The sequence below is a fragment of the Hyposmocoma kahamanoa genome, unplaced genomic scaffold (genome assembly GCF_003589595.1).
Source record: "Hyposmocoma kahamanoa isolate Upper Pololo Valley unplaced genomic scaffold, ASM358959v1 80, whole genome shotgun sequence".
Lineage (NCBI taxonomy): Eukaryota > Metazoa > Arthropoda > Insecta > Lepidoptera > Cosmopterigidae > Hyposmocoma > Hyposmocoma kahamanoa.
The window spans coordinates 6,105,046-6,132,580 of NW_020654051.1; the positions used below are offsets into that span (position 1 = coordinate 6,105,046).

Sequence of the window (27,535 nt, forward strand, 5' to 3'; positions counted from 1 at the left end):
AATCTTTTTGGTTTTTTTTAAGTCCTCCGGCCGCAGCCTTCGTAATTAGTGTAATGTACAAATTTATAGTTAGAATACTAACCTGCAATACTTTAGATTTGGCAGCAGCGGGTGTTAACGTCCTAGCAGCGGGCCATTCCTGTGCGACCCAAGAGGCCCACTTGTTAGGGCGGGGCTCTCTCAAAGCCAGTAGTGGTTTTGGCAGCAGGAATTTCAGGTCCCTGGGATGTGGGGCGTCGGGCAGACCGGCCGCGCGGTGCAGAAGGGCCGCCACCAGGGCCGCGTCGCGCAGGGCCGGCGCCGGAGGGGCCGCTCCGCCGGGGAGGACCAGTAGGAGACCTTCTAGGTAGTCTGGAGCGACCTGGTAGTAGCACACACAAGGGAATGTTTGTAATCTTTCAAGTTTAATTATGAAATCAGTAGTTATAAATAGGTATTATAAACTGTCGAAGTATTTTTTCTCCTAAAGCAAAAATTCAAAAATCAATACGAAAGAAACATTTTTGGAAAAGAATGAAAAAAAACAAATATTACAAAAAAAAAAATGTAAATAAATTTCAAAATTGTATTCTCATTACCAAAAATGCAATCATTTAATTTTTTTAAAGCACGTACGACATTTATGTCATGTGTCTCACCTGATTGAACAGCACCTCCGTGTACAAAGGAGGCGCGTCGGGCCGGAGCGGGTGGTGCCACACCGAGCGGCAGAATATGAGGTAGAAGGGATGATGTGCGCGTTGCAGCTCCGTGGTCACGTCCAGCACGTATTCGTCGCCCGCCAGCGGCATCGTCAGCGCGTCGCCCGCCACGATGCAGTACAGGGAGAACTCCGCGCGCTCTGCTTCGCTCGTTACACCGATCTATGGAAATGACGAGTGCATTAGTACTGTTGCCAAGACAATTTCGATGACGAATGCTTAGCCCTGGGTTCAATTTCCAGTAGAACCAACTTGAGAAACGAAATTTTTTGTGATCAATTATTGCGTCTTCTGGTTGTACTCCGTACTTAATTTCGTTGCTTTGGTAAAGGGAATTCCTTATTTTGAGACTAGGTAATTGATGGATTGATGTCTGGAAAATTATTTAATTCTATTGTCCAAGATGAATATTAAGAACTTTATGAAATTAAAGCTAATTTATGCGATAAGCTATACAATATTAATTCTTTGGGTTCCCTGGTTTAACCAGGAACCTCTTTGTTTTATCGTGTCTGTCTATGTGTGTTTTAGCATTTTTACTCTCTCTTTTGCGCACTGGCTTGTGAAGATTTATTTTGATGACCCAGAAACAGAAAAAAAGAGCAGATATGCTTGTATGTAAAATGCAAATTTTTCACATAACTCACACAGGTTGTCACATATCAGATTGCGTCGCTATAAGACAATAGGTTCCCAAAGTTTTAGGCTCACCACCCACTTAGGCAAGATAAAAAAATTTCAACGCCCACCACCATAAAAAATAATTGAAACCACGTATTTTTCATATTAACTTAATACGAAAAGAAAAAAAAAGATATATATGTAGTGTAGTTTATATAGATAATTCTGGTTTTTAACCCCTTGAATAGCATCAACTGCTTCCGAGACTCCTACCTAGGACTCTTCAGCGCCCACTGTAGCGACCACTTTGGGAAACTATGATCTAGACTCTTGGCTAGGTGAATATGAAGCTCTACATACCAATTCGCAGAGCTCGCTAACGATATCGTTGACGACGGTGGCGCATCTTGTGTTAACGACGCGCTCGGCGCCGCCTGGCAGCCGATATAGCTGCCGCCGCGCCGACCGACCCGCAGACACTGCCGTGACCTTCATACCACACAACAACAAGAAGTTAGTTTTATGAGGAATTGTGGAACCTAAAAAGTTAGGATAGTAGTATGGCATGAAATGAGATTCTACAATATTGCTTTAAATGATATTAAGTACATGTTTGGATGCTATTTTCATGCATAAAAAAGTTTTATAATTAAATGTTGTGAATATTATTTTATATACATGAGCATTTGTCAGAGGCCACGTTATAATGGACCGTTTCGTTGTGACTGCAAATGCATTGCATTGATCTGATGTTATAGGTGTTCTCATATCTGGATACATACACAGTAATATGTTATACAATAAAACAAAGAAATTATTACGAAGTCGCTTTATATTGTTTGTAATAGGAAAACAATTTCACAGAAAAACTTATACATTAATTAGCAATATTAAAGTGCAATGTGCCTTTCTTATTTTTTACAATTCTTTATTAAAATCATATTAAAAATCATTTTGCATGGCATGAAAGATTGTTTTACGAAGATTCTCGAGCTGCTTGCGCTTAGTCTCGGAGACTAATTTTTGCTGAAGCTTGTTCATGTCTTCCTCCAGCTGGTCGGCTAGTTTCTCAGTTTCGATTTTGTGCTTTGACTCCATTTCGTCGGAGCTGGAAAAGTATAAAAACAGTTTAGGAATATACAACATTATTTATTGTTCTCTGAAGGTTTTGCCATTACTCTATGTCACTTGAGCTTATATTACTATTGTAGTAAAAAAAATGCAATGCAATTAAATTCAGAATATAACTAACTCTTTCTTAAAAGCATCAAAAATGTCCCTCAATGCCTTTGCATTGTCTCTAGCTGCAGCTGTCGACTGTTGGATGCATTTCAAAAACGCCCCAACCAGATGTTCCAATTTCTTCTCGTTCTCAGCTAGTATATTGTAATCGGCCTCTTGCTGTTGAATTAATTCGGATAGGCTGGACAGAAGGTTGTCTGTGCCACGTTTCCTATATAAAGAAGTTATTATTTAAAATTTTGCGAATAAAATTAATTAATTAAAATGTTAAAAACCTAACATTCAAACAAAAAAAAATAAAAGTTTATGCATTTGAAAACAATTAATGTACCTATTTGTATAGATATATGTTTGCCCACATAAAAAATACTTACCTAGCTTCCGTTTGCCGCTCCATAGCTTCCAGTAATTTCTGCCTCGATTCTTTATGTTTATCACTGGTTTTATCAAGTTTCTTCTTCTTGGCTTGCTGATATTCTCCAATAAGCTTTGAAAGGTCTTCTTCGTCGGTATTGTCAGATTTCGGCTGCCGTTTTTGAGTTTTTTTATTTTGAGGCGAATTTTTCAAAAACTGCGATTCGTTTATGAAATCGCCTAAATCTTTTGAGATGAACTTAGGTTTTTCCGTCTTTTTAGCAACTTTCATGGTAAATGTTTTAAATTACAAGAAAATGCCGCGAAGAAAATACGAATGACAGAAAAATAATGATTCGCGCCAACGGTTTTAGTGAATTTCGACTGCGTGCGCAACTCGATGTTTTTTAAATTATGTTCAAAATTTTAATTTGCACAGCCTATTTTCGAGACATACAAAATTCTAATTCACACCGTTCTACGGTGTTTTTTTTTTAATTTTATTGTTCCTTATCTGACATTGGAAAACGGCGAACTAATTTTATTATTCGTCCAATTATTGTTAAAAGCTTTGGCAATGAATCAAACATTGAACACGTACCTCTTCGACGCTGGGGACGTTCTTCCGGCCGCCGCACCGCAGCGTCTTTCTGAGGTTCGCGAGACACACGGCCGCGGTGCCCTGACACGGCCGCCGCCTGTCCGCCGCCGCTGCAGAGAGGTATTCCACGAGGAATGGCCTGCAACATAAAATATATTTAGTCTTATTAACAAATATGAAAATGAGAAATACTCGTATGACACTAAAATTGTGTATTGTTTCGAATTTCGTGCATATTATACTTTATTTTGATAAGGTTTTATGATTTTTTTTAAACCGACTTCAAAAAAGGAGGAGGTTCTCAATTCGACTGTATGTTTTTTATGTATGTATGTTACGCGATAATTCCGGTATTTGTGAACCGATTTTCATGATTCTTTTTTTGTTGCAACCACATTGTTTTTGTTGGGACCACTATGGAAATACCCCCACTTCCATAGTGGTCCCATTTCATTTTGAACAAAATCATCCACCTCGAAGGGTGGCTGCTCACGCATGAAGATTCATTTTTAAAATAAGCGCCTAACTTTAATTTAGGAGCAATTACTTTAATGGTTGATTGTGCTATATCTCCAATTCAAGGCGTTTTTCTCTCAATATACTTTGAGTAGTGAGAACCGATTTTTATTATCTCCGGTGTCAAGTCCTGTATAGTGGCGAACTATATTTCCATAAAACTTAGCAAATAGACGTAATTCCACGTACTTTTGAGGTCGTTTTTTTTATTGACATTAAATTGGCAACGATAATTAACTTTGTTTATTAAATTTATGTTTAATTTGTGTAATATTATTTTTATTTTGCAAGGATTTATATGACGACGAAAGATTTGGTTTCTCTCTAAGGATATTTTTATTTAGTTTTATTGATGCTCCGCCTATAATCGAACTTTAGGTGGTAAGTACCTGAGCGTGTTGGAGCAGCTGAAGTAGGCGGCGAGGATAGACATGAGCCGCCATGCGCGTTGACACGAGTCGGGCGCTGGTGACCGGTTCGACGTCGTTTGCTTCATCAGCTGGCAGTATACTTCATCACGCAGCTCCGGAACTGAGTGGCAATGCTGCAATGTAAACATGGCTATATAGGTAGCTGTCAATAGCCAATGTCAATAGCTTTAAGAAAACGTCTAGATGAATGTTTTTTTTTATATTTTTAATACCAAGTGACGGGACGAACAAGTCGTGCCCCTTTGCAGCAGTTGCAGTGTCACTTAAGAGTTTTAAATCTCAAAGATCTGAGCCACTGCGCCCGTCACCCTGAGACATAAGTTGACAAGTCCCATGTGCCTGTAATTTAATCAGCACCCTTACCCTTCGCAACCGGAATTTACTTCGTGACCATTACTGCTTGGCGGTAGAAATAGGTAATGTGGCAGTCTAACTTCCCTGGACGAGATCTTTCACAAAGAGTTCTACTGCTATTAACATGTAAATTCTCATTAAAAATATCGATTTGATGCGAAATTTTCCCAAACGAAACGTGCCGAAGCTGTACATTTACTCTAAAAATACGTATGATTAAAGAAAGATCTAACTCACCATAAGTACAGTGTAAACGCATTTAACTTCAGTAAGATCTTGGTGCATGGATCGTTCCTGCGGCGAGAGGTCGCCGCAGTACGCGCGTATGCAGGTGAAGCACTCCAATGCAGGCGGCGCAAGCGCAGGTGGTAAGCGCAACAGTGGCGCGCGCAACGCTGTCGCCTGCCATTTTACTACGTCCGTCTGTGCTTTCCATGTCCATTCATTGCGTTTAGCCTTGCTCTTGAGAGATGAATCTGCTTTTAGAATTTCTAATCTGTAATTTAAAAAAAAAACATAAAAATTCCTAGGTCCGGTTTTAAGTGAGTATCGACTAAGATATCATAGACTATACCATCAGCGTCTTCAATGATATCATCTCAAGTGACCGAGGGTCTACATTGGATTAATTAGGTGTTAAGAGCGATCTCGAGTAAGATAAGTGGAAACTATGGCTCTCAAATGATCGTACGTTGACGTGCACTGTAGTGCTATATAGCAGTGATATTTATTAATAACGTCGTTGACACAGATTAGGCCTAAGTGAGGTATATTTTGACGCAGTCTATTTTAAAAATAGTCGTATGATATTGGTATAACACTGTACTCTGGATACGCCGTTATATACAACTGCAAAGTAGACCATATACATATACTGTTTGGAGAGAATGTAGTTGTAATGGCTTCCAAGATCTACATAAACTTTCGAGTGAAATTAGAAATTGCAATAATCCTACGTAATTTAAGTTTTAAGTTTACAGAATTCAAAGTTATTTATTTTAATTACCTTAATGATTTATGACATTCTACAATATTAGACATTTGTTGTAAAATTGACATTCTATTGTTTTTAATACTTGATAAATCTTTTTTTAAACTCATTAGTTCTAATTTTTTTGTTAGGTTGCACAGAGTGATCCAAAACGTATCGACTAAACCGGTGTAGGCATCAGAAAGAAATAAGGTATGATTGAACTTCAATTATTAACGTTATTCACGTCACAATTTCGATTTAAAACAACACTCTTCCTGAATGTCAGTACTGTAAAATACTTGTTCAATTACCAATCGATGTTAAAAACAATAATAACACAAAAAAAAAACAAATAGTCCGCTCCACTTAGAGAACTGCGATTTCAACGTTACAAATATATTGGTAATACGTAACGGGAGGAACAAGTGCGCCTGATGGTAGGCGACACGCCTGTCCATAGCAGTTGCAATGCCACTCTGAGTTTTATATTGTAAAGATCTCAGGGGCACCGCCATTTCGCTTTTCACTCTGAGGGCGCGTTCAAATTAGCCGCTGTTAGCCGCGCGGCGGCCGCTCGACAGCCGCGCGATTGTCACTTTTCATATAATGTCTAGAAGCGCTGCAACCGCGCGGCGGCCGCGCGACAGTCGCGCTGCAGTCACGCTCGGTTGCAGTCACATGTTAATTTATCAAATTAACTACGATAAACGAAAATCTAGTTGAAGAATTTATAGAGAATGCAAAACAACACCCTGCAATATGGGATATCAGGTCCGCCAGTTATTCTAATCGATTGGAAAAAAAAGCATGGAAAAATTTATATCTAAAATTTATTGACAATTTTGAAATTAAAACTACAAATGCAAAAAACATAGCCGGTGAGTCATTTTTTAATACCTATGCGTGAAGTGTGTGCCCCAAGAACTCTGACCCCCTAACTATATTACCGAACCTTGTAGTATTCATTTTGTTTATTTTGACAAAATGAAGGTAACGGACGGATTCTAATACGTTCTGGTATTCTTTTTAATTTTATTTTTCTTCAGTTTTAACAAAATAACTAAAAGTAACGTTTCTTCGTCAGAATCCATCGTGTAACTGAGTCGAAAGATAAAACGTCACTAAAAATTTGGTCGCACTTCAGCACGACAGTCGCGCGGCCGCCGCGCAGTTGCAGTGCGACCGCCGCGCGGCTGCAGCGATGCTGCAGTGCGTCTAACAGCGGCTAATTTGAATGCGTCCTGAGTTTTATGTTGATAAGTCCCATGCCTGTAATTTCACCAGCACTCTTATCCTTCAAAACCAGAACGCAATAATGCTCATATTACGGCTTGGCGGTAGAAATAGGTAAGGTGGCAGCACTTCTCTAGACGAACTCTGTCACAAGGAAATTTGATAATTTACGAAATAAAAATAGGTATTTGATGTGAGATGTGAAGAAACCTGAATGTTGGAGTTCACAAAATTCTTAAAAGAACCTTATTATTTATGAGAAGAGCCACCAAGGGTGGTTTAAACAATCATGGTTAGATTTACTGACAAGCCAATATTTGCTCACTGAACACAAGGAGTGTTTGCGTTGTAGCTCAGTTTTGCAAGTACCTACCTACCCTGTTGGCTTTGTTTGCAAATTAATTTCATATTACAAAACTTATCGTGAATATAAAGCGCCATTTAATGCACTAATTCGCTAATGAATATAGTATCCATCAATAAAAACCTTTCATACAACGCAAAAACAAGGGCTTCACCCAATAAACAATTTGGAGCTATTCAAGGTAAAAATACAAATATTAGACAACGTACTGCAGCTTTTACACAGCTAAAGTACGTGTGTTATGGAAATTGGAAAGTAATTACTTATCAATATGAAATTTAATGAACGCACACTTATTGATTAGGTACTCCAAAAGACACTGGGTTTTTTAAGCTGTCAAATAATTCTTGCCAGTCATTTTTGCTGTTGCACATTGCCTTATCAACCAGTTATTTATGCCATAAAATATGCTAATATTTGCTTTAATTAAGGAAGCTGTACAAATGAAAGATTTGCATAGATTGATAGACGTTTGTACAAGTCATTATAATGTTTTAATGCTACTAAATAAAATATTCACAAGTCTGCGGATGTTTTCTATTTCTTTTTAAATTATATCTCTACTTAAGTATATAATTAAATAAAAAGAAAGTAAGGAACTGATTACTTAAAAAAAAACTAAAATTGGCGGTTAGGTTACTCAAGACTGCAATCAATCCGTAATTCGCGCCAAGTGAACTAATCATTACAGAACGTATTTTTTTGTAAATCAATACCAATATGTTAAGAACGTTACATAGGCATCTATTAGTTTAAAACAGGATCGTAGTTTCTAGAAATAACGTAACCACGTTCAAAATAAATTATTCCTATTATCAAAAAATACATAAATCAATGACCCTGTGGACCGTTTTGCCAGTTCAAACCGGATATACGTTAATAATGTAAAACATAGAAATGTTTGTAATCGTGAGTATCATCTGTATTTGAATTCTCTACAACAGACCCTAAGCCCATTAATCAAATAATATGACATTTAACTTTGGTACAGCTTTGGTACACATTGCGCTGGGCACATGAAGAGATAGATCATTTTACTGAACGAAAACATGAACAAAGCAATTATCTTCGGTGTGCTTGCTAAAACAGTTCTTTACTACGGACATGAAAAACTGATTTCTCTTGTTTATATCATTGCATCACAATTATTTATTTAAAGCGCAATGTAAAGATTGATATTTAAAAAAATTGTTAATTTCCTACAAATGTACGGAACTTCTCAAACACTTGAAATTGTGCAGTAAAATACATATATGATGGCTTAGTCTTTTTTTTTTGTTCTATATGTTAGTTTTTGTTTTGTGAGCGGGTTTTAATTGTTTTAACTTTTATTATTTGTTTATTTTATCATGTTTTTCTAAATAATTATTGTACGTTATGTAGTTTCATTTCATTTAATTTTTTTCTCCCTGTGTTAATTTTTTTATTTGTAAAACTTGCAATAATCGATACAAAAAAAATTAAAAAAAAAGGGTACTTATGTCATGCGGTGACAAAAAAAGAATTAGGCACGTTGGTGAATTATGAATTAGTAAAAAAATGCTAAGTAAGCCGTAACCATACTACATAAACAAAAAAGATAAAAACTTTTTATCATTTCATATTTAAGTCTTTGATGTTCAATACCCGTACAAAAACGTTCGTCCACTCCCACATCGACCGCTCATGGTATTAATAATGTGGTCACCGGAATCGTCAAAAACTCTGTAGTTCAATGAAATAAAGGCTAAGATAATAAACATCCTAGTATTTACTTACGACTTGATTAACTAACGTCAACTTTCGCGTTTAATTAATGTATATCCTTATTTATTTGTGTAAATATAATGTCAATGACGTAACCGTGAGAATGAACAATGTGTTTAAAGATATTTGTCTTACGTAACTCATGTTGTAATATGTTTTATACGCCAGTTTGTGGTCTTTATTTTGGGGTCAAAAAAGAAATAGCTTAATTAGATATTCCGGAAATACCAATACATTTGCCGCCGAGAAGTAACGTGAGTATTATTGCGTTCCGAATTCGAAGGACAAGGGTGCTAGTGAAATTAAAGAGAATGGATGGGCTTTGCGATATCGTCGGGGACAGCGCAATTACGCGTACGTAGCATTTGATTGTGACTTGATATTCCGTCACTTTATATGATTGATAGTAAAAACAAAACTGTTAAAAGTTTGACAAGTAATTAATACAAACGGTGCTTGAAACAGTAACGTAGACACAGATCAATGCCATTTTCACCTTATCGTCGGGAATTACGCGTAACTAGCATTTGATTATGAGTCTCCATTTCGGTAATGTAGTCGCCATATCAAATCCGCGTAAATATCGTTGTAAATTAAATTAGCGTGATTTATGGAAACCTATTGTTATCAGTCCGTAGACAACATAAATTAATGCTTACTGTGCAAAAATGAAAGTCGTAGCCATCAGTGGCGAGGCGTCCGTATAAATCGATTTTCACCGTCTTGCCTAAAATTTTTCACTTTAATACGTAATAATTGCGAATGCAAATACTACATTTTGGGCTAAATTTTAAGTGGAGAATAAGTTAGTTAACCAGTGAAATGAAATGTACTAGTACCTTGTGTGTTAATAAGTAGGGTTTACGTGTCGCCAAGGCGCCATTATTTCTTAAGGTAAGTGTTTTTTATTTTGCTCCGGCTTTACTAACAACAATTACCACGCCTCGCCATGTACCAAGAACGAAAGCCAGCGACAACTACTGATGTTTCTGCTACAATTGAACCGCTCCAACGTCAACTTCTTCCTAGGGATTCTATCTGAACAAGGGTTCAGATAGAATCCCTAGTTAGTTAGTTTAATTTTAGGACTTTTGTTGTATATTTTGACAAGGGTCAAGTACACAACATTTTTGTATATTTTGACAAGGGTCAAAATATACAAAAATGTTGTGTACTCTTCTAATTTCATTCTAAATTCAATTCTTCTAATGTAATAATAATATAAAAAATAAGTTTTACTGTAAATTGCATGACAATTAGAATAAGGTTATGATAGGGCTGACATGTTCTCTCGAACAAAAGTCCTAAAATTAAATGAAGATTTAAAAAAAAAAAATTTTCAGAGCTTATCGCGCACAATGATTGCAGCAACACTTCTAAATAATGCAGTTAATCATGTGAATACATCACCAAACACGCTAAAAATCTACTCGATTGGAATGCGCTTTTTTCAATAAACCGACAACATCCGTGGTAATCACGTTACCGGAAATGCTAAAATGCAAATGTGCCTTGGCTTTTCATTATGTATTGTAACTACGAAATTTGCAGCCACGCGTATTACAACTTTATGTGGACGAAATAGGTACTAAAACATACGCATTAGTGTTTATGTTACGTTTGCGTACGCAGCGTGACTAATTGTTGTTGGTTGCTAGAGTTGGTACTCGCGAAACACCGGAACTTTGTTTCTTTTACTTTTGCTAATATGTTGTTTTAAACGACATGTTGTTTGTTAATAGGTTCATGTAGCAGGCGAACGGTTATATTTTTTTGATACTAAGATCCAATTGGCAGAAAAAATCAGTAAGTAGATATTATTATTTCATAAATAACAAAAAGATAAATATAAGTATTTGGAATTGGTATTAAATGTGCAATTTTTTTTATGTTATTGGAACGCTGACGGGATTCATGAAATTAATTATGTGCTCGGAGGAATAATTGTGTTTTGACTCACTCATTATTGGAACTCGTTATGTGAAAAACGACAACAATAACAAAACACTTTTACACGCTAAAAAGCAAAACACCACATTCACTCTCTCACTCCTATGATAGATCAATGCCACAAAACAAAAGACGCTCACAGAATCACATTTTCCGCATCATCGTCGTCGCTGGACTGAAGACTATCAGCTGACACCGACATGTGGGCCTGGTCTTCGCCGTATTCAACCTCCCTGACGGAGGCGTGGCCTGCAGAGTGAGTCGACATGTCGACGGTCGATCACCGACTGCCCGCGATCGCGATTGGCGAAAGTATTCGTTTCATTATGGATTTACGATTTATTTAGCATTTTTAAACGATTACTATTAACGATTTTGTAACCTCTCGCTTTGTCTTTGTTGATCATATTACATCTATGTTTTGTACAGCGTGTTTGATTACATTATAGATTTGAAATCCTTTTTTTTTATTAAATTATTTTAGAGGTTAAAAATATCCAGAAATATATTTAGAGGTTATTAATAAAGTCAAAATCCTCACTAAGTTTGACACTTGTATTTGACAAATAATATCCGACAATTTTGCCTTATTTTAGGCAAAAAATTACGAAATAAACTCAAAGTTTAATTTAATTTCTTAGGCGAAATTTGATTCGTAAATACGAAAAACTTGCTCAGTTCACTATCTTTGCTTCGTCGAAGTCAAAGTTCGTTTTACAAATTTCAGCCTTAGTAAAACGTAGATGAAATAGAACTATTTTTTTCGATCCAAATCGCCTATATTTGTTTTATCAAACAAAATAAGGTTTCGGGCTTTTCACAGGCCGTATAGTCAGCCGTGAGCCTATGAGATTAGTTATTACGCGCAAAATTAAAAACTCAAAGATCTACGACTTTACTCTTCTTTCGAAAGCGATGTGTCACTAATCGTCGTAAGTCCCTATAAAAATCTATATGGCTCTATATAAGAAAAAGACTTTTTAATTAACATGACCTACGGCTTATGTTTTAAAAAAAGGTTGCATTATTATGATGTTCATATGAACCACTGGCCACATAATATCAGAACGTTCAGTTTGAGAAAAAAAAATACTTAACCGTGTTTTGATTTCGATTAAACGTTCTGGCATTTCATGCTAAACCGAAAATCGTTCCCTCTGAAATATTTGCAATAATGTCAATTAATTAGGCAGGAGACAAACGATTTGTAATGTTAATTTACATAAAATCATAAATGAAAGTTTAAACAAATACAGAACAATAATAGAAATCATGAAAAATGTAGAGATTTTTTCTAAAAAGTCATATAAAGTAAGATTACAAAATATTTCTTGTCGATTATGCAGAATTCAATAACATTTTCTTGTCGTGTAGTTTTCACTGAACTCAATTCTGCTCTACGCACAATGTTATAAATTTCAATTTTCTGCATGTGTAAATACATCCCTTTTTCTGATCAACTTTTCGTCGCGAATAGTCGTAATGCACCAAAATATATTTAAAAAGCCAACGCATCATTGTATAATACCACTTTTCTAAAACAGGTAGGTTGTTTAGGTAAAACCAGAAATTGCGGAATATATTACAATTTCGAAACACATAAAACACTAGCACAAGACACATTTAAAAAAAAGCCATTTCACTTTTGCGTAGTAACTTATTAACAAAATAAATCCATTATAGATATGTTTATGCACAATGACAAATACCACAAAATGTATCGTTTTTGACGTTTGTGGTTATTTTGAAATGTAGAACTTGCAAATCGAGGTGTTAACAGATATAGCTTGTAAAGATACTTGCATCCTATGTTTGAGCCTCGCCACCGCTGAGCACCGCATCGCGAAAGGTCGCGGTCCCACTGGGACCGCCGTTCCGCGCCACCGTTCCTCTCAACTAACTGCTACACACTATGTAGGGCTGCTCCTCTTTACGACGCATTGTTTTGGCTGTTCGCGCCAATTGCCTAATGCAGTTACGAAAAATCGCTACAATTCCTGTGATCTGGGTCGAGATGGCCGGCCCATGTGAGAAATCAGAGAAATCACGAGAGCACGCTTACAATGAAAGCTACGTCATTTTGTTACATGAGCTGTTAGCGAGCTTTGTGAAGCAGAAAGGATGATTTTTTTCTTAAATTTATTGATGCGTGTCTTGAAACTCTTGAACGAGCTATAAGTGTTCTATGAATGTTGCTATTTCTGCACGATGTAGTCATGCAACGTACATTCCAATCACTTACACGTATGCAAACATCCTAAAACCTCGTGTATCGACGTAGCGACGCGAGAAAGAGCTAAAACTAAACTTGGAAAATATATACTTGCAAACTGAATCCACAATCGAAGTATTCGAGGCCACGTACATAAATGTGACACTGCACTGAAATGATGAATGTGAAAAATGTTCAGCATGTATACAAATAAAAAGTATCGAATGTCGCGGACGAAGGCACCTGGTACAACAACAAACAAACAAATGAAAAGTAACCATTATTGTGCCGTGGTAAGCAGGCCGTAATACAATGAAAAATGATCAAAAAGCAAATATACTGACCTCATTATTTGTAACGATTGCGAACGAAGTGACATTACATGTGAAATTGGCGACTGGCATGTGTACAGAGAAAGCAAAATTATTAGAAAAACTCATTGAATAATGTATTTTATATTTTTTTAAAACAATACAGTATTGAGTAGTGAATTTATGGATAAAGGTTTGTTCCGTTTTAAACAAATAGAGCTAAAAATAACGATTTTTCGCTAGTTTTTTATTAATATAAATTTTTGTGGCGAGTACTAAGTCAATAAAACAAGTTATAAGTTAGGTATTCAAGATATTTCCAAGTTTTAAGCGTGTAATTAAAACTTAGAAATATATATACATATATTACAACGACATTAAAGAGAGCCATTATTAAAAAATAGTTATTAAATGAAAAATACTACACAAATAAGTCCAATGCATTAATATAATGAATCCAAAAATCCTATTATTATAAAGAAAGTTTAAGCGCCAACCCTACAAAATCCATTAGCAAAAACACAAAAAGTGCGTGGAATGGTATTCCACTGACAGGCGCTGCCGTATTGAATGCTAAAGAAGCGCCCGCGCAACTCCATTGTCTGTGTGAAATATAACTGAACTACAAATTATTTAACGTAAGCAATTATTAGTTTTAATTAAAGTTCAAGCGCTCTGCTGTCATGTAATTGTAGTTTGTAATTAATTGTAATCATTGGAAATAATTAGAGCCTGATAGAATGAGGACACTGTGATTTATTATTTAGTTTTTACATTTTAATAAATTACTTAATTATTTATTTACTGATAGTAGTTGAAAGCAGGTATTACATAAATTCGGTTTTAGTTACATTAGCTTTAGTTTAATATTCTCCTGTTTTTTTATATGTCAATTCTTGGTCCATTATATTAACAACCTTTTTTAAGTTAGTTTAAGGAGCGCAAATTGAAATTATACACAATACATAAAAGTGGTAGGTAAATTACGTTATTGTAAACTTGTTAATTTAAATTGTAACGCAAATCACAAAAAATTGAGTTCGCGAAATTGGAGGCGTTTTCTATCGTAGGCCAGAAAAGTGGTAATTTTTTTTTCTTTCATAAATTATATTATTTTATGTAATTATGTTTATTACATTCAGCGGTATAATTATAAAGCATGAAAAATAATGAGTATGTATCAAATTTCATTGCAATACCTCGAGAATCGCAGGTTTTATTCTCATTTTAGTCCATTCGGAAAATTAACACGTTTCTTTTTAAAGTTGGAAATTTTAAAAAACGCGGTCTTGTAAAGCTGGTGTAGCGGCCACACTGCCTTAGTAAGTTCAGGGATAACTCAATGATACAACGTTTGTTTGCTTCACGTATACGTGCGATACACTATACAGCGAAGTCATTTGTGATGAAGGATGCCATTTAAAAAAAGTCGAAAGGTGGCTTGCGTTATGATACGAGGTGCCCTAAGTAATTAGTCAAAACGATACGATACTTGCTAAAAAGTACTAATACCTGAAAAGTATCGAGTACAAAACTATCGATATCAAAGGGAAAAGTACTCGATATTAAAAAGTATCGATACTTTTTCCATGTCCCTATCTATTGTCTGCGATTCTTTACGTTATTTACTTAGATACAATCCAGTCAAAAAAGCAATAAACAATTTTCATTTGATGTACAACAATGAATATGAATAATTTTATCAACAGACGGTGCAAAAAGCCTCATTTCCCTGTTGATATCTTTATCACTTAGCGCTTCTTTTTACTACACGCCACAACTCAAAAGGTTTCATAAGGCACTAAAACTTATCCATGTGAACATCTTTGACAATGGATGACATAACAGTTGCTTATAGCAACCAGTGTTTTATAAATTATTTATGCATTGAACTTTTTACCTTTACCTGTAATGACGTATTTATCTCTACATTTAACCAGTGACTTGTATTTTCGGTAGGTAATCATTCAGCGGGTAGACGTAATTTTCTCGGATGACGCGGTCGTTTCGATATTTGGGGAATTATACGTTACGAGGATGGATTCACAGAATTATTATGTAATTTGTGGCAGATGAGTTTGAATTTGAGATTGTACAATAATAGATAAGAGAAGATATTATTTTGTTGGAGTACTCAGTGACTGACTCTGTTGCGCTGGAATCATTACAGAATTTACGCATAAATATGTCTTTAAAAATGGGTCTCTAAGTATCAGGTCAATTTTGCGTCAATAGGCCTAAAATGGCATGGGATTTAATTACTGTCTAATTTCGTCATCGACCAATCTATACAACAATTTTGTTTAAATTTTTTTAATGAATTGACTTTCAATTAGTTTTTTTGTGAAATTACTCCACTATCTTGTTATAATTATTAATAGAAAGATCGAACACTTAGAAAAAAATTCTTCGATCCGACGAAATAAAGATACGATAACAAGCACATAGAAGAATTCGTGAGGTCCGCTGGTTCGTTCCGTGGCTTAGTTGACGTCGGTTCGAATCCGGCCGGATCGAAGGAATTTTTTTTAGGTGTTCGATCTTTGTATTACTAATTATAACATATTGTTGTCCATCTTGGTGAAAATAAGAGTACTTGTAATTTATACAATGAGAACACTCTTTTGCTCTGTTTTTATTGTTACACTATGAAACAAAGGAAAAACAAAAAACGTCAGAAAAGCAACGTGTGGCGTATTGTAATAGCCGGGTCAGGGTGTCATCACAATCGCCACTATCGAAAGTGAAAACTATACGGCACCTGCTTCGAGAAGGGCAATCAATTTCCCTCGCCACTTTGTACGTCGGGTAATATATCATACCAATCAAAAGGTAACCCATGAACCTACACTACAGAAAATGTAGTTGCGTCTCTATTCATACCTATAAGAGTAATTGAGGTGCTTTGTGAATAATAAAAAGAGGAAACAAGAAACATGGTTCTTTCCAGATGAATACAAAGGCGTATGATAAATGTTGAGAGATAAAAGTGGCGCCACGTGTGAATAAATGTTTCTTATCGTCAGTAGATGGCAGCGCTGGTACAATTTAACAAACAATATTTTTTTACTAAAATAGATGTAATACTCACTCCGGGCTCTGTCTGAAGTGGTCAACGGCGAACTGCAGCAACGGATGTCTCCCGTCGTGTTGCGGTGTCGACTGGTCTCGGTCTCTTCTGTCTTCCCTTATCTCCCTATCTCTGTCTCGTTCTCTCTCGCGTTCCCTTGGTATTGGCGAAGAAGCCTGGGCTCTTCTCTCCATGTGCTCTTCATCTCTCGATTCTCGTATTTCACGCATCTCTCTGGAGTCTCGGGACTCTCTAGATTCTCTATTTTCTCTCGTCTCACGTTCGGATACGCGCTCCTTAGCGACTCCATTTGTCGTTGGCTTCGGTTGTACCTGAAACAATTTAACGTTTAAATTAGTTGAGTTTTTTATACAACCCGTCTTAAATATCAATGTCTAACTTATACATGTGTTCTATAGTGAGGAATCTATTAGGATCAATATATTTACTCAATGCCTTTTCAAAGATTAAGCAGGTACCTACGCAACCTGTATAAACTAAATACTGTTGCAGACTGTATAAACCTGTGGAGCAATTACACTAAAAAAGCCTACAGTGCCTTGCGTGTTCAATTCAACAACAGGGGACTGCTGGGGCTGCCTCGACACTGTAGTGCCTCAGGTATGTTCGCGAAGGCTAGGATTGATAGTTTCCAGGCTGTCGTTCGCAAATTAGTGGCATCCCTCTTGGCCAAAGTGAGAGGCAGCACCAACAGTCTTCTTAAGGTGGTAGTAGTTAGGATGGCCAGCCCAATTCTTAAGTATTGGATGTCCATCCTCGTTGCAAGTATGTAATTATACCTACCGTCTGAAATAAATTCTTTAATTTCATAAAGTAAATAAGGTTGAACAGTGTAAGACAAAAGTACAGTCAACAGCCGATCAATCAATAAATACACTTGTTTGAATATCGCATTCACAGCAATGGAGCAATATCCGTTAATGCTAAAGTTTGATATTTTTTTTATAATACCAAGTGAGCCTGGTAGTAAGCGACACGCCTGTTCATAACAGTTGCAGTGCCACTCAGAGCTTTACATTGTAAAGATCTGAGGCGCACTACCATTGCGCCGATTACCCTGAGACATAAGTTGACAAGTCCCATGTGCCTGTAATTTCACCAGCACCCTTACCCTTCAAAACCGGAGCAAAGTAATGCTGACATTACAGCTTGGCAGCAGAAATAGGTAAGGTCAGTACTACACTGGACGAACTCTTGCACAAGGAGCTCTACTGCTACTATAATATAATTATTAATACAAAGATCGCACACTCAGAAAACTTCCTTCGATCGGGCCGGATTCGAACCAACCTCTTGTAGAAAACCGTGCCAAACGCTATGCCAACTAAGCCACGGAACGAACCAACGGACCTTACGAATTTTTTTATGTGCTTATTGCAAATCTTTGTTTTAGTAAATGCCTATTCATTTTAATCTTGAATGAGCCCTAAATTGTATCTTTTGGAAAAAACAGCTATAGGCAGTGTATTTCATAACTTTGTTATACGCATAATTAAAAACGAAGCAAAGTGCTTCGTGTGCGTATCGCAGAATAAATTACGGCCTTTATTTTGTGCCTTTACTTACTTGTACTTTTCTATTTTGATAACAAAATAGTGATCATGTACCATTTCACACAGAATTTGCGTGAGATGCAAGAATAGCGGTTTCAGAATTGACCCTATATACATATAAATATATGCAGTGCATTAATTGCTCTATTATAACGAAATAAAGTTCAAAATAGTAAAACAATTAATCACTGTCATACAAGCATTGCACGGTAGGCGTTGCAATGAGATGCAAGCTCGTAACTCATCAGTCAACCATATATCGTATCACACCACTATATAATGATATGTGGCACATAGTATTCAGATAAAAAAACGTCTCATAGATTGAGAGTTAATAGACAAGTGGAAATAAAAGCAAAGGGTTTTATTTGCATACAACCACGAACCTTGGAAGACATTACGATCCACTACGTCCAGCTACGACAAAGCTGAAAAAGAGTACTTTATGGCTATTCACGTATAAATAATACGAGCAGTAGGTACATATTATAGCGTAAACGCTTCAACTAATTAAATCGTACACTTGGTGTAATAAGGTCACATCTGCAAAATAACAAATTTTCAGGAGAGAAGTTTAAAGATAAGAGGAAAGAAAATATAGAAAAATTTCCATTCTACATATTATATCTTTTAAATACGAGAGCCATAAAATTTCACATATTCATAATTTGTTTCATGAAGTTGGTATTATTTGTATGAATTTCATGTGATAAAAGCACTTTTGACGTATGATCACAACCAATGGTACGAAATATCCTTAGGCACGAGGTAATTTTATACTTTTGACCGCCATAGACGCTTTAAAGCGTCCATGAAACCATGTGTTATTTGTATATTCTGGTTAAATATGAATTCATAGTCACATTTTATGTTCAGTTATGTTTTTCTTTAACTTAGGACAAATTGAATTAATATAAGGGTAAAATTCTAAACGTGGCACATCACTAGACTTGGCGCCTAAGAAATAAAACTAGTTTTTGTCAGTGGTGGTCAAAAGGCTAGGCTAGGATTCATGACGTCGCGATTATTGTAATACGACTTCATGAGGCGAAATTTCTGTAGTCGGGGTTTTGTTATTTTCACCAATTACCATTCAATTATACGTCACATTGTTGAGCACGGGGTTACATTGAACTTCCCCAGCGGGAGGCGACCACCGCTCTAAAATATATTATAAATAAATCGATAATATCTCCAATGAACATTACGCCAACTTAATTTTTGGATTTGTTCAGTTTTTATTTCGTTTTTTGTTTATTTTTTTTCACAAAATTCGGGTATATACCTATAACATTAGTAAATAGATACGACTGTTTACAACAACAAAAGAAATTGACCAAGATATAAAGATGGCGTTGTGTTCATTGGAGGTATCGAAACAGACGTTTAAAACAAAATATTAGAGACCATGGTACTACAGTCCTAGTATAAATTTTTATAATTTACTTGACGAGCGATCCGCTGTTGCCACGCAGACCGGCCGTTCACGCTTTCCTGCGCACGTTTCTTGTAGATAATTGTTGAATGAAACACTGTTTATGATATTCATACCGGTATTTGCTTATTTCCTCGAATAATTTGCTATTGTCATGGTGTGTAAAAATAGCTGTTACTCGTACCTACTATAAATATGGTTATCAATGTTTCAGAGCGGAGGAGAAAATGCACTTCTGTGAGTTAGGCAGTTTAAACGTTCATCTATCTATAACATTAAAGCTAAATAATGCAATGGTGTTTTATTTACTTAGTAATAAAGAATAACTTGTTGGATTGGCAAAGTTGGGAAAAAAAAAAATATCTTTGTCAATCCTGTACTGAATTAAGATTTTATGGCTCCTAAGAAGACTTTCACAAAAAGATATAGAGACAGTAGACAGATATACTCGTCAAATATTACCTTTTTCTTCCGTTTTAATGTTTTCCTACTCAACGTCCTTACGACTTCGTAAAACGATTCCATTATAGCGCACAGCACTAGCACTAACTTCGATTCGGTGGGGTTGGGTAATAAATCGAGTTCACTATGAACTAATCGATCTACTCATTCAAATTTCGATTGATCGATTTACAATATAAATAAGTGCAATAATTGTCGACTGGTGCAGTTACCGCGCGGCGGGCGCGAGGTGCAGCGGCGGTATGCGCGTGCAGCCGGTGCGCGCCTTCTCCATTAATACATAATGCAATGCAATCTCGATGCTCGCTCCGATTACTCGATTTTTTTTAATTTGAATTCTTTAAAACTTTTAATAGTTAAACCTATCACTTGCAAACGACTGAATTATGTATTGATAACGAAAAGATATTGTCATTTATAATTATTAATACAAAGATCGAACACTCAGAAAAAATTCCTTCGATCCGGTCGGAAGGAATTTTTTCTGAGTGTTCGATCTTTGTATTAATAATTGTAACAAACTAGTGGAGTAATTTCACAAAAAATAATTGAATATCAATTCAATAAAAATTTAATTAATATTGTCATTTATTGAATAAACAAGATATACTATTATAGAGTAAGAAGGGATTTTCTAAACTCACTTTTGCTATAGGTAAATTTTATCATTAATACTTTTTACAGAGAAATTTGACAACTCTACTGTAACGCGAAAGACTACGTTTTGACAGGAGCCTTTGTTTATCAAAGCTTTTATGCAATGATAAAAGCAAATATTGTAAATATGTCAGTTAATGGGATACCAAATATTTGAGGAGTGTAATCTCCGAGGTAATCTCGTATGAGACGTTTATATGTACACGATATCCAAAACAGAATGTGGTTGACCTTATTATGGAAGTATCAAAGTATTGTGTAGATCTACGACTTACTTTAAGTCTGTATCACTAAAATCATAAAATACTAAAATGAAACACATCTCAAGTGCCAAAAACAACGCCATCTGCATGTATGCGTAAGAACTTGAATACGGGAATGCCTTCAAACAGTGCAATAATAATAATATTAAGGCTAAATAAAGCACGAATCACGTAGTACTTGCAATGGTAACAACAAAACTGACCAAGACACAAATCCGCCGTTGTTCAATAACAAAACAATATGTTTCGTGAATGGAAAGAGTAAGAGATTACTCAGCGGTCAACAAAAAATTAACATTATTCACCGTTGATTGGCACCTGCATCTAATCAATCGTGCGATACCACTCGAGGTAGTGAAGCGTATCATCTACAAAAACCGCGCGGCTATCCAAACTGAACGGATGCTTCATCATCAAGGTCGTTAGACGTTATTTATATTTACCGTAGCTTATTCGAAATTCTGTTATGATGGGTAATAATTATTTATCTTTTCGAAATTAACGGCTGGCAGAATAAAGGCAAAAATAATCTTTATTTATCAAACCAAAAATAATTCCACAATGTCGCGTGGCTCTGATTTCCAAACAAGACCTAGTTAGTAGAGATATTTTACTGTGCAGAGTTTAAGAGAAAAATAAAGTACGATAGACAATAATACTCAAAACAAAAAATAAAATATTTAAAACACAGTATAAAAGAGCAGCAAAAATATTTGGCTTTTTCAGGTTGAGAGATATTTTTGCTAAAGTTCTGCTAAAGAAACTTTCTGGAGAATGGATAATTGGCGTAATCTTCATACTACAAAAATCATGCCAAAGTAAGAAATTAGTGACAGTCGTTTAAACCCCAGTACTCCGTCAAGTACAAAGTAACACTTATAAAGTCAGATGGAATTCAATAGCATCGCAGTTTTAAACTGCAAATCTAGCCAACTAGGCTTGAGACAGGTTTGCGAATGGCGAGAGTGAATTCCTTCTTAAAAAAATGCTGGCTTATCCAGAAAGCGGTGAAATTATTCATATATATCACAGTACAAAACAAACAATCTAAATCGAACGATAGAAACGGCAGATGTGGCAGAAGTCCTAGATGTTCCTTGTTACTATGTACCTCCGGTACCACACAGCAGTAACAAACGATGTTCATTCATTACGAACAATTGCAACTGTATGGTGTGGTGTCCGCAATTCGATATTTAAGCGCCTAATTTGCGTGTAATGAATGACGTGTTGAAATGATGAATCCCTAACTTCATTGACTTCAAATCTTTGATATTTGTATATATATTTTCTATTTTTTTTTGTTTGTGGACGTCGATAGTTATACCATACAGTACAGTATGTTTGCAACTGTATGTTTGACATTTGTAATTTGTATGTTGATTTGTAATCACAGAACAATATTATCTCAGGTTGTAATATATCGCACGTGAAATCAAATACTGTCGTAATTTAAAATTGTAGAATTGACAAGATTTGAAAAATAATAAAATTAATAAATGAAACCAATAGATATGTATTCTCATTCATAAATGGATAAATAAACATTATGCATTTATGCATTTATATTTTATTTATAAAAATAATCATATTATTCGCAATAAGATCCGTTCAGTAGTTTTTTAATTTTCAAATCGAGTTTTCTCAATTCTACAATTTTCGGTTACCACAGTATTTGTGTCGTGTGCGATGTTATGATAAAAATTGAGACTACATATTAAAACACCGTTTAGTTATTTACAATTACGACAATCTAATCAACAGACAAACACTTAAAAACAGGTGCAGCTGTAGATGAAAAATGAAATATGTATTAAATTATGCAATTAATATTAATAACATCCTAACATTTCCCAACAATAAAAAATAAAAACAATCGTAATGTATTTATTATACGTTCGACGATCATACATACGGAAGCTGGTAGCGCCATTAGTGATGGAGGAAGCTAAGCTAGCACTATGTAAATAAACATTTTCCGTCTAAATTGTTACATACGTCTGTTCCTAATAAAGGAACGACGTATAGAAGTTATATCCTGGTTTCGTCCATTATTATGTGGAAAACAAGAGTGTTAGAGAATTACAATAAGAGTAAAAATACTACTATTTACATTGAAAGGCATAAGATGGCTTAAAAAACTGAGACGTGTCTACCGCGCAAAATTTATATATCGTAGGCCATCTCAACGTTGTCATGTGATTATTTTATTTAAAACAGGACGTAAATATGTTAAAACAGTCGAGAAAAACTAAAATATGCTCCCGTGAAAAAAATTTCGAAATGGCGCTTTCGCTCTTTTTACAAAACACCGACGATATGTAGATATCTTTTCAATGAAATAACTAGGACTGTACGGTCTGTCTGTACAAATTAAGTCAGGAGGAGTCGCCTGTTCGCATCAGACATCAGACTACCTTCGTCGTCTTTTGTTCAAAAGAAAGTCGGTCTAATTGTGAATTCCTGTCAGTATAGTGAGTCTGTCGTTGTGGCCTGTTGGTCCGCTGGTCGTCCACGGAGGCTGGACGCGACAAGTAATAACATAAATAGACATGAGAACATTTAAGTAGTAGTAGAGCTTCTTGTGAAAGAGTTCGTCCACGGAAGTACCTTACCTATTTCTACTGCCAAGCAGTAATGTTAACATTGCTGCGTTCCGGTTTTGAAGGGTACGGCCTAGTTCTCACTATGCCGGATCTCGCAAGAAAACCAAAGACTAAAGTCCTCACCTCAGTCGAATGACACCTCAGACCACTGATAGACGACGAAATTGTGGTGTAGTGGTGGTATCTTAGAAGGCTTAATAGAATGAAAAGAAAACATTGGGTACATCCTATTTTACGGGAAAGATTTTTAATGGGCCAACTGAAAAGTGACGAGTCAAAATTATTTTCAAATGACAGCATCCTCTTTCGATGATTTATTGGGACGACTTTCGTCGTCATTCACATTATTCCGGTCCGGGCGTTCTGCCGGCGGTCCGCAGTGACAAATGCTCCGGCAACAATGCCGGGCTCGGCATTCTTGCCAGGTCCGGCGTAATGTGAATAGCTTTTAACCACTAGCCTTTTCGGCAGTTTTATCGATCCGGCAAATTCGCCGGTCCGACATAGTGGGAACTAGGCCTAAGGGTGCTGGTGAAATTACAGGCACATAGGACTTGTCAACTTATATCTCAGGGTGATGTGCGCAGTGGCAGTGCCCCTTGATCTTTGCGATTTAAAGCTCTGAGAGGCTCTGCAATTCTTATGGACAGGCGTGTAGCTTAATACATAAAACTTGTTTGCTTATTGTAATATTAGTTAATATTTAATTCTCCCAAAGAGGGCGGAGATCAAGTACTTTTACTTGCCATCATACGTTACACATGTTTGAACACATAATTGATTTGCACCGGTAGGTTGATTATTTCTCGTTCTACCACTTGCATTACCAGGGGTAATAGACAAGTTGACAGGTTATAGGATTAATGAAGCGTGCGCCGTTTACTTCAGGTAAACGGTAAAGGTTTCTAATAGGTATTGTTACTAGTATTTATGTGTACGTGTTAAGAGTTACTACTAATTTGTAACTGTTACATGTACTTTCGAAATTAAATAGCAAAATTTTTGCCTCTAAAGCTCGTGTGTAGGTTTAATATAATTCAACATTTAAAACAATAAATCACTTTGTGTTTTTGCTTCATAATGGTTTTAACATACTGCCCTAAATATGTTTACTATGTCAATAGTCACTATAATTTGAAGATATCATTAGTCGCCGAAAATAAAGTAAATTATCAGTTGAGTAGCTGCTACTCTCACTCGGTCTCTAGTGCGTACACGCATGTAATTGAGTCGCGTAATGAGCGGTTCCGGCAGCGTCTGCGCAGCCCAGCGGCACAGGAGAAAGTTCTGGCTCTTACCAATCACCCATTAGGTTCATGTGATCATTTGTAACCCATACATGCAGGTGGGGACACGAAAATCATCGTTGCATCTATTTTTATCCACGATTTTATTATGTTCTTGTGAATTTGTACTCTGGAATATATTGTAACCATTGTCATGTTATCTCGTATTCACAAATAGAATTGCCACGCGCTGCTGGCACCGCTCAAGCATATCCTGTAGCTTGTAGTGCAGCCTGGGGAATCCTGTTGGTGTGCTTGTGGAGGTTTGTCATTTCTCGACGTATCACAGCTTCGACGTTATGAACTTTTCCACAAAGATGTGTATAAACAAGTTACATCGTTAAACGTATATAAGAAACTATTGTATTTGTAATTTAGTATGATAAGAGATAGCACGTATGGTCGCTTCGGGAATTTAGTAGAGATTGGCGACAGAAGGAACAAAAGTAAGAGTGACGAAGAAAACTATTTTTTTATAACATCAAGTGACAGGATAGTGAACAAGTCGTGCGCCTGATGGTAAGCTACACGCCTGTCCATAACAGTTACAGTGCCACTCAGAGTTTTAAATTGCAAAGATCTGAGGGGCACTACCACTACGCCCGTTACCCTGAGACATAAGGTGACAGTCCCATGTGCCTGCAATTTAACCAGCACTCTCACTCTTCAAAACCAGACCACAGTAATGCTGACATTACTGCTTGGCGGCAGAAATAGGTAAGGTGGCAGTACTACTCTGGACGAACTCTTTAACAAGGAGCTCTACTGTTTCGAAAAATTTATGAACGATTTGAAATTTCAAAAGTAAGTGGCCAGGAACCAGAGATAAGGGTGATAAAAAGGTGGGATGACGATGAAAGAGGTCGCATCGTCACAGAATCACTCGTGTCGAATATCGTAGGAATGACTTTTGTTTTTTTCTTCTTTTAACTTATTGGGGCACCAATAAGTTAAAAGAAGAAATTCTTAAAAATCTATTTAAAAAAAAAATCTGGATTCTCTTCTTATAGTTTCGATAGCATACTGTGCAATGTTTGTCATTGTAGCCAAAGCTTTTACAAATCGGAGTAAGGGTACTCAACGATTATTCCCCACGGTGCGCCAGATGTGCAGAAAAATAATGGTAAGTCGTAAGGGGAGGTTCCTTTCATACATCCCGCGTTTTGCCAGTAAGTATCAAATTTTCCTCTTAGTAATTTTAAGGGCTTCTGCCCGTTCTCATATTCAACGAGAACTTTTTTTTATATTATATCTTGTGACGGGACGAAGAATCGGTGCGCCTGATGTAAACTACACGCCTATCCTAACAGTTGCAGTGCCACTCAAAGCTTTAAATCGCAAAGATCTGAGAGGTACTGCCACTGCACCCGTCAGCTAGTGACGTAAGATGACAAGTCCCATATGCCTGTAATTTCACAAGCACCAATACCTTTCAAAACCGGAACACAGTAATGCTGACATTACTGTTTGTCGGCAAAAATAGGTAAGGTAGCAGTACTACCCTAGACGAATTCTTTCACAATAAGTAAAGCTACTAATAAGTATTGTCGGAGTACAATGTGAGAAAATTCAAGGTATCGTATTACTTTTTGAAATGAACATTGATGTTACTCTATTGACAGGGTGCACGAAAGGAGCCTCCCCGCATGACGTACCATTACTTTCCTGTACGGCACACCCTGCGAGTTTCTACGCCGATTCACACATCCTATTAAGTAAGAAGAAATAGGACTATTGAGTTATCTTGAAGAAGACGTATACAATGTATAAATAAGGGTAGATAGATAGATGTACACTTTATTGCTCACACACAAGAACAAAAACAGTGCATAGACAGCTTAAAAGTAATGTGGGCAAAGGCGGCATTATCGGTAAGAGCGATCTCTTCCAGACAACCTTTGAGATAAATGAAGCTAATCAGAGCGGGATACGTAGTGTGCCAATAGCAAAATTTGAATTGTATATAGACAAACAAAAATTAACATTATATTTTATCAAATAATAAATAACGATATAGTATACTTACATATATATTTGTAGATATAAATATACTTAAACAAACTTATAATAATAATAATAATAATAATCATTTATTTCGGACTATAAATCCATAGTGTTAGTAACAAAATAACTTAAAAAAAAAATTTAAAAAATTAGTGTTAGTAACAACTGGGAAAGTATATTTTAATATTAATTAATTAATGAGATTCCCCTGTAGAAAGGCTCGTTTGGCGTTGTACCTAAGTCCATGGGTCTCTGCATACAACTCACATGTACGCAACAATCTACGGAGGGCACTAATCGAAGGGCTCAGTAGCACCATATACTTACTAATAAATATGTATAATTTGCGGACTGGGATAGTGTCAGAAGATATACGCAGTCCAGTTTTGAAATTAGGATGCGATTTAGAGTTCGTTCCATAGTTGTGCAGCCTTAACCGTAAAGGTTACCTAATTTCAATGCTTCCGTGGCCCAACGGTTACCATTCTGGACTGTCACGTACAGGTCTCAAATTCAATTCCCGGGTCAGAGAAATATTTGTATGGCCTACATTTATTTCTCTCGCGAGT

General features: G+C 36.2%; 1 protein-coding gene across 2 annotated transcripts in view; it reads right to left on the reverse strand.

Annotated features, from left to right (window-relative positions):
- Nucleotides 1-27,535, reverse strand: part of LOC113233833 (unconventional myosin-XV) — a 164,701-nt gene that overhangs the window by 5,314 nt on the left and 131,852 nt on the right. For both annotated transcript variants that reach the window (XM_026469051.1, XM_026469050.1), the window contains 7 exons: nucleotides 16,701-17,011; nucleotides 5,058-5,316; nucleotides 4,425-4,579; nucleotides 3,520-3,658; nucleotides 1,683-1,811; nucleotides 639-863; nucleotides 83-361 (listed from right to left, as the gene is read on the reverse strand). In XM_026469051.1, the coding sequence (XP_026324836.1) occupies nucleotides 83-361; nucleotides 639-863; nucleotides 1,683-1,811; nucleotides 3,520-3,658; nucleotides 4,425-4,579; nucleotides 5,058-5,316; nucleotides 16,701-17,011 (1,497 nt within the window). The remainder of the gene's footprint in view (nucleotides 1-82; nucleotides 362-638; nucleotides 864-1,682; nucleotides 1,812-3,519; nucleotides 3,659-4,424; nucleotides 4,580-5,057; nucleotides 5,317-16,700; nucleotides 17,012-27,535) is intronic.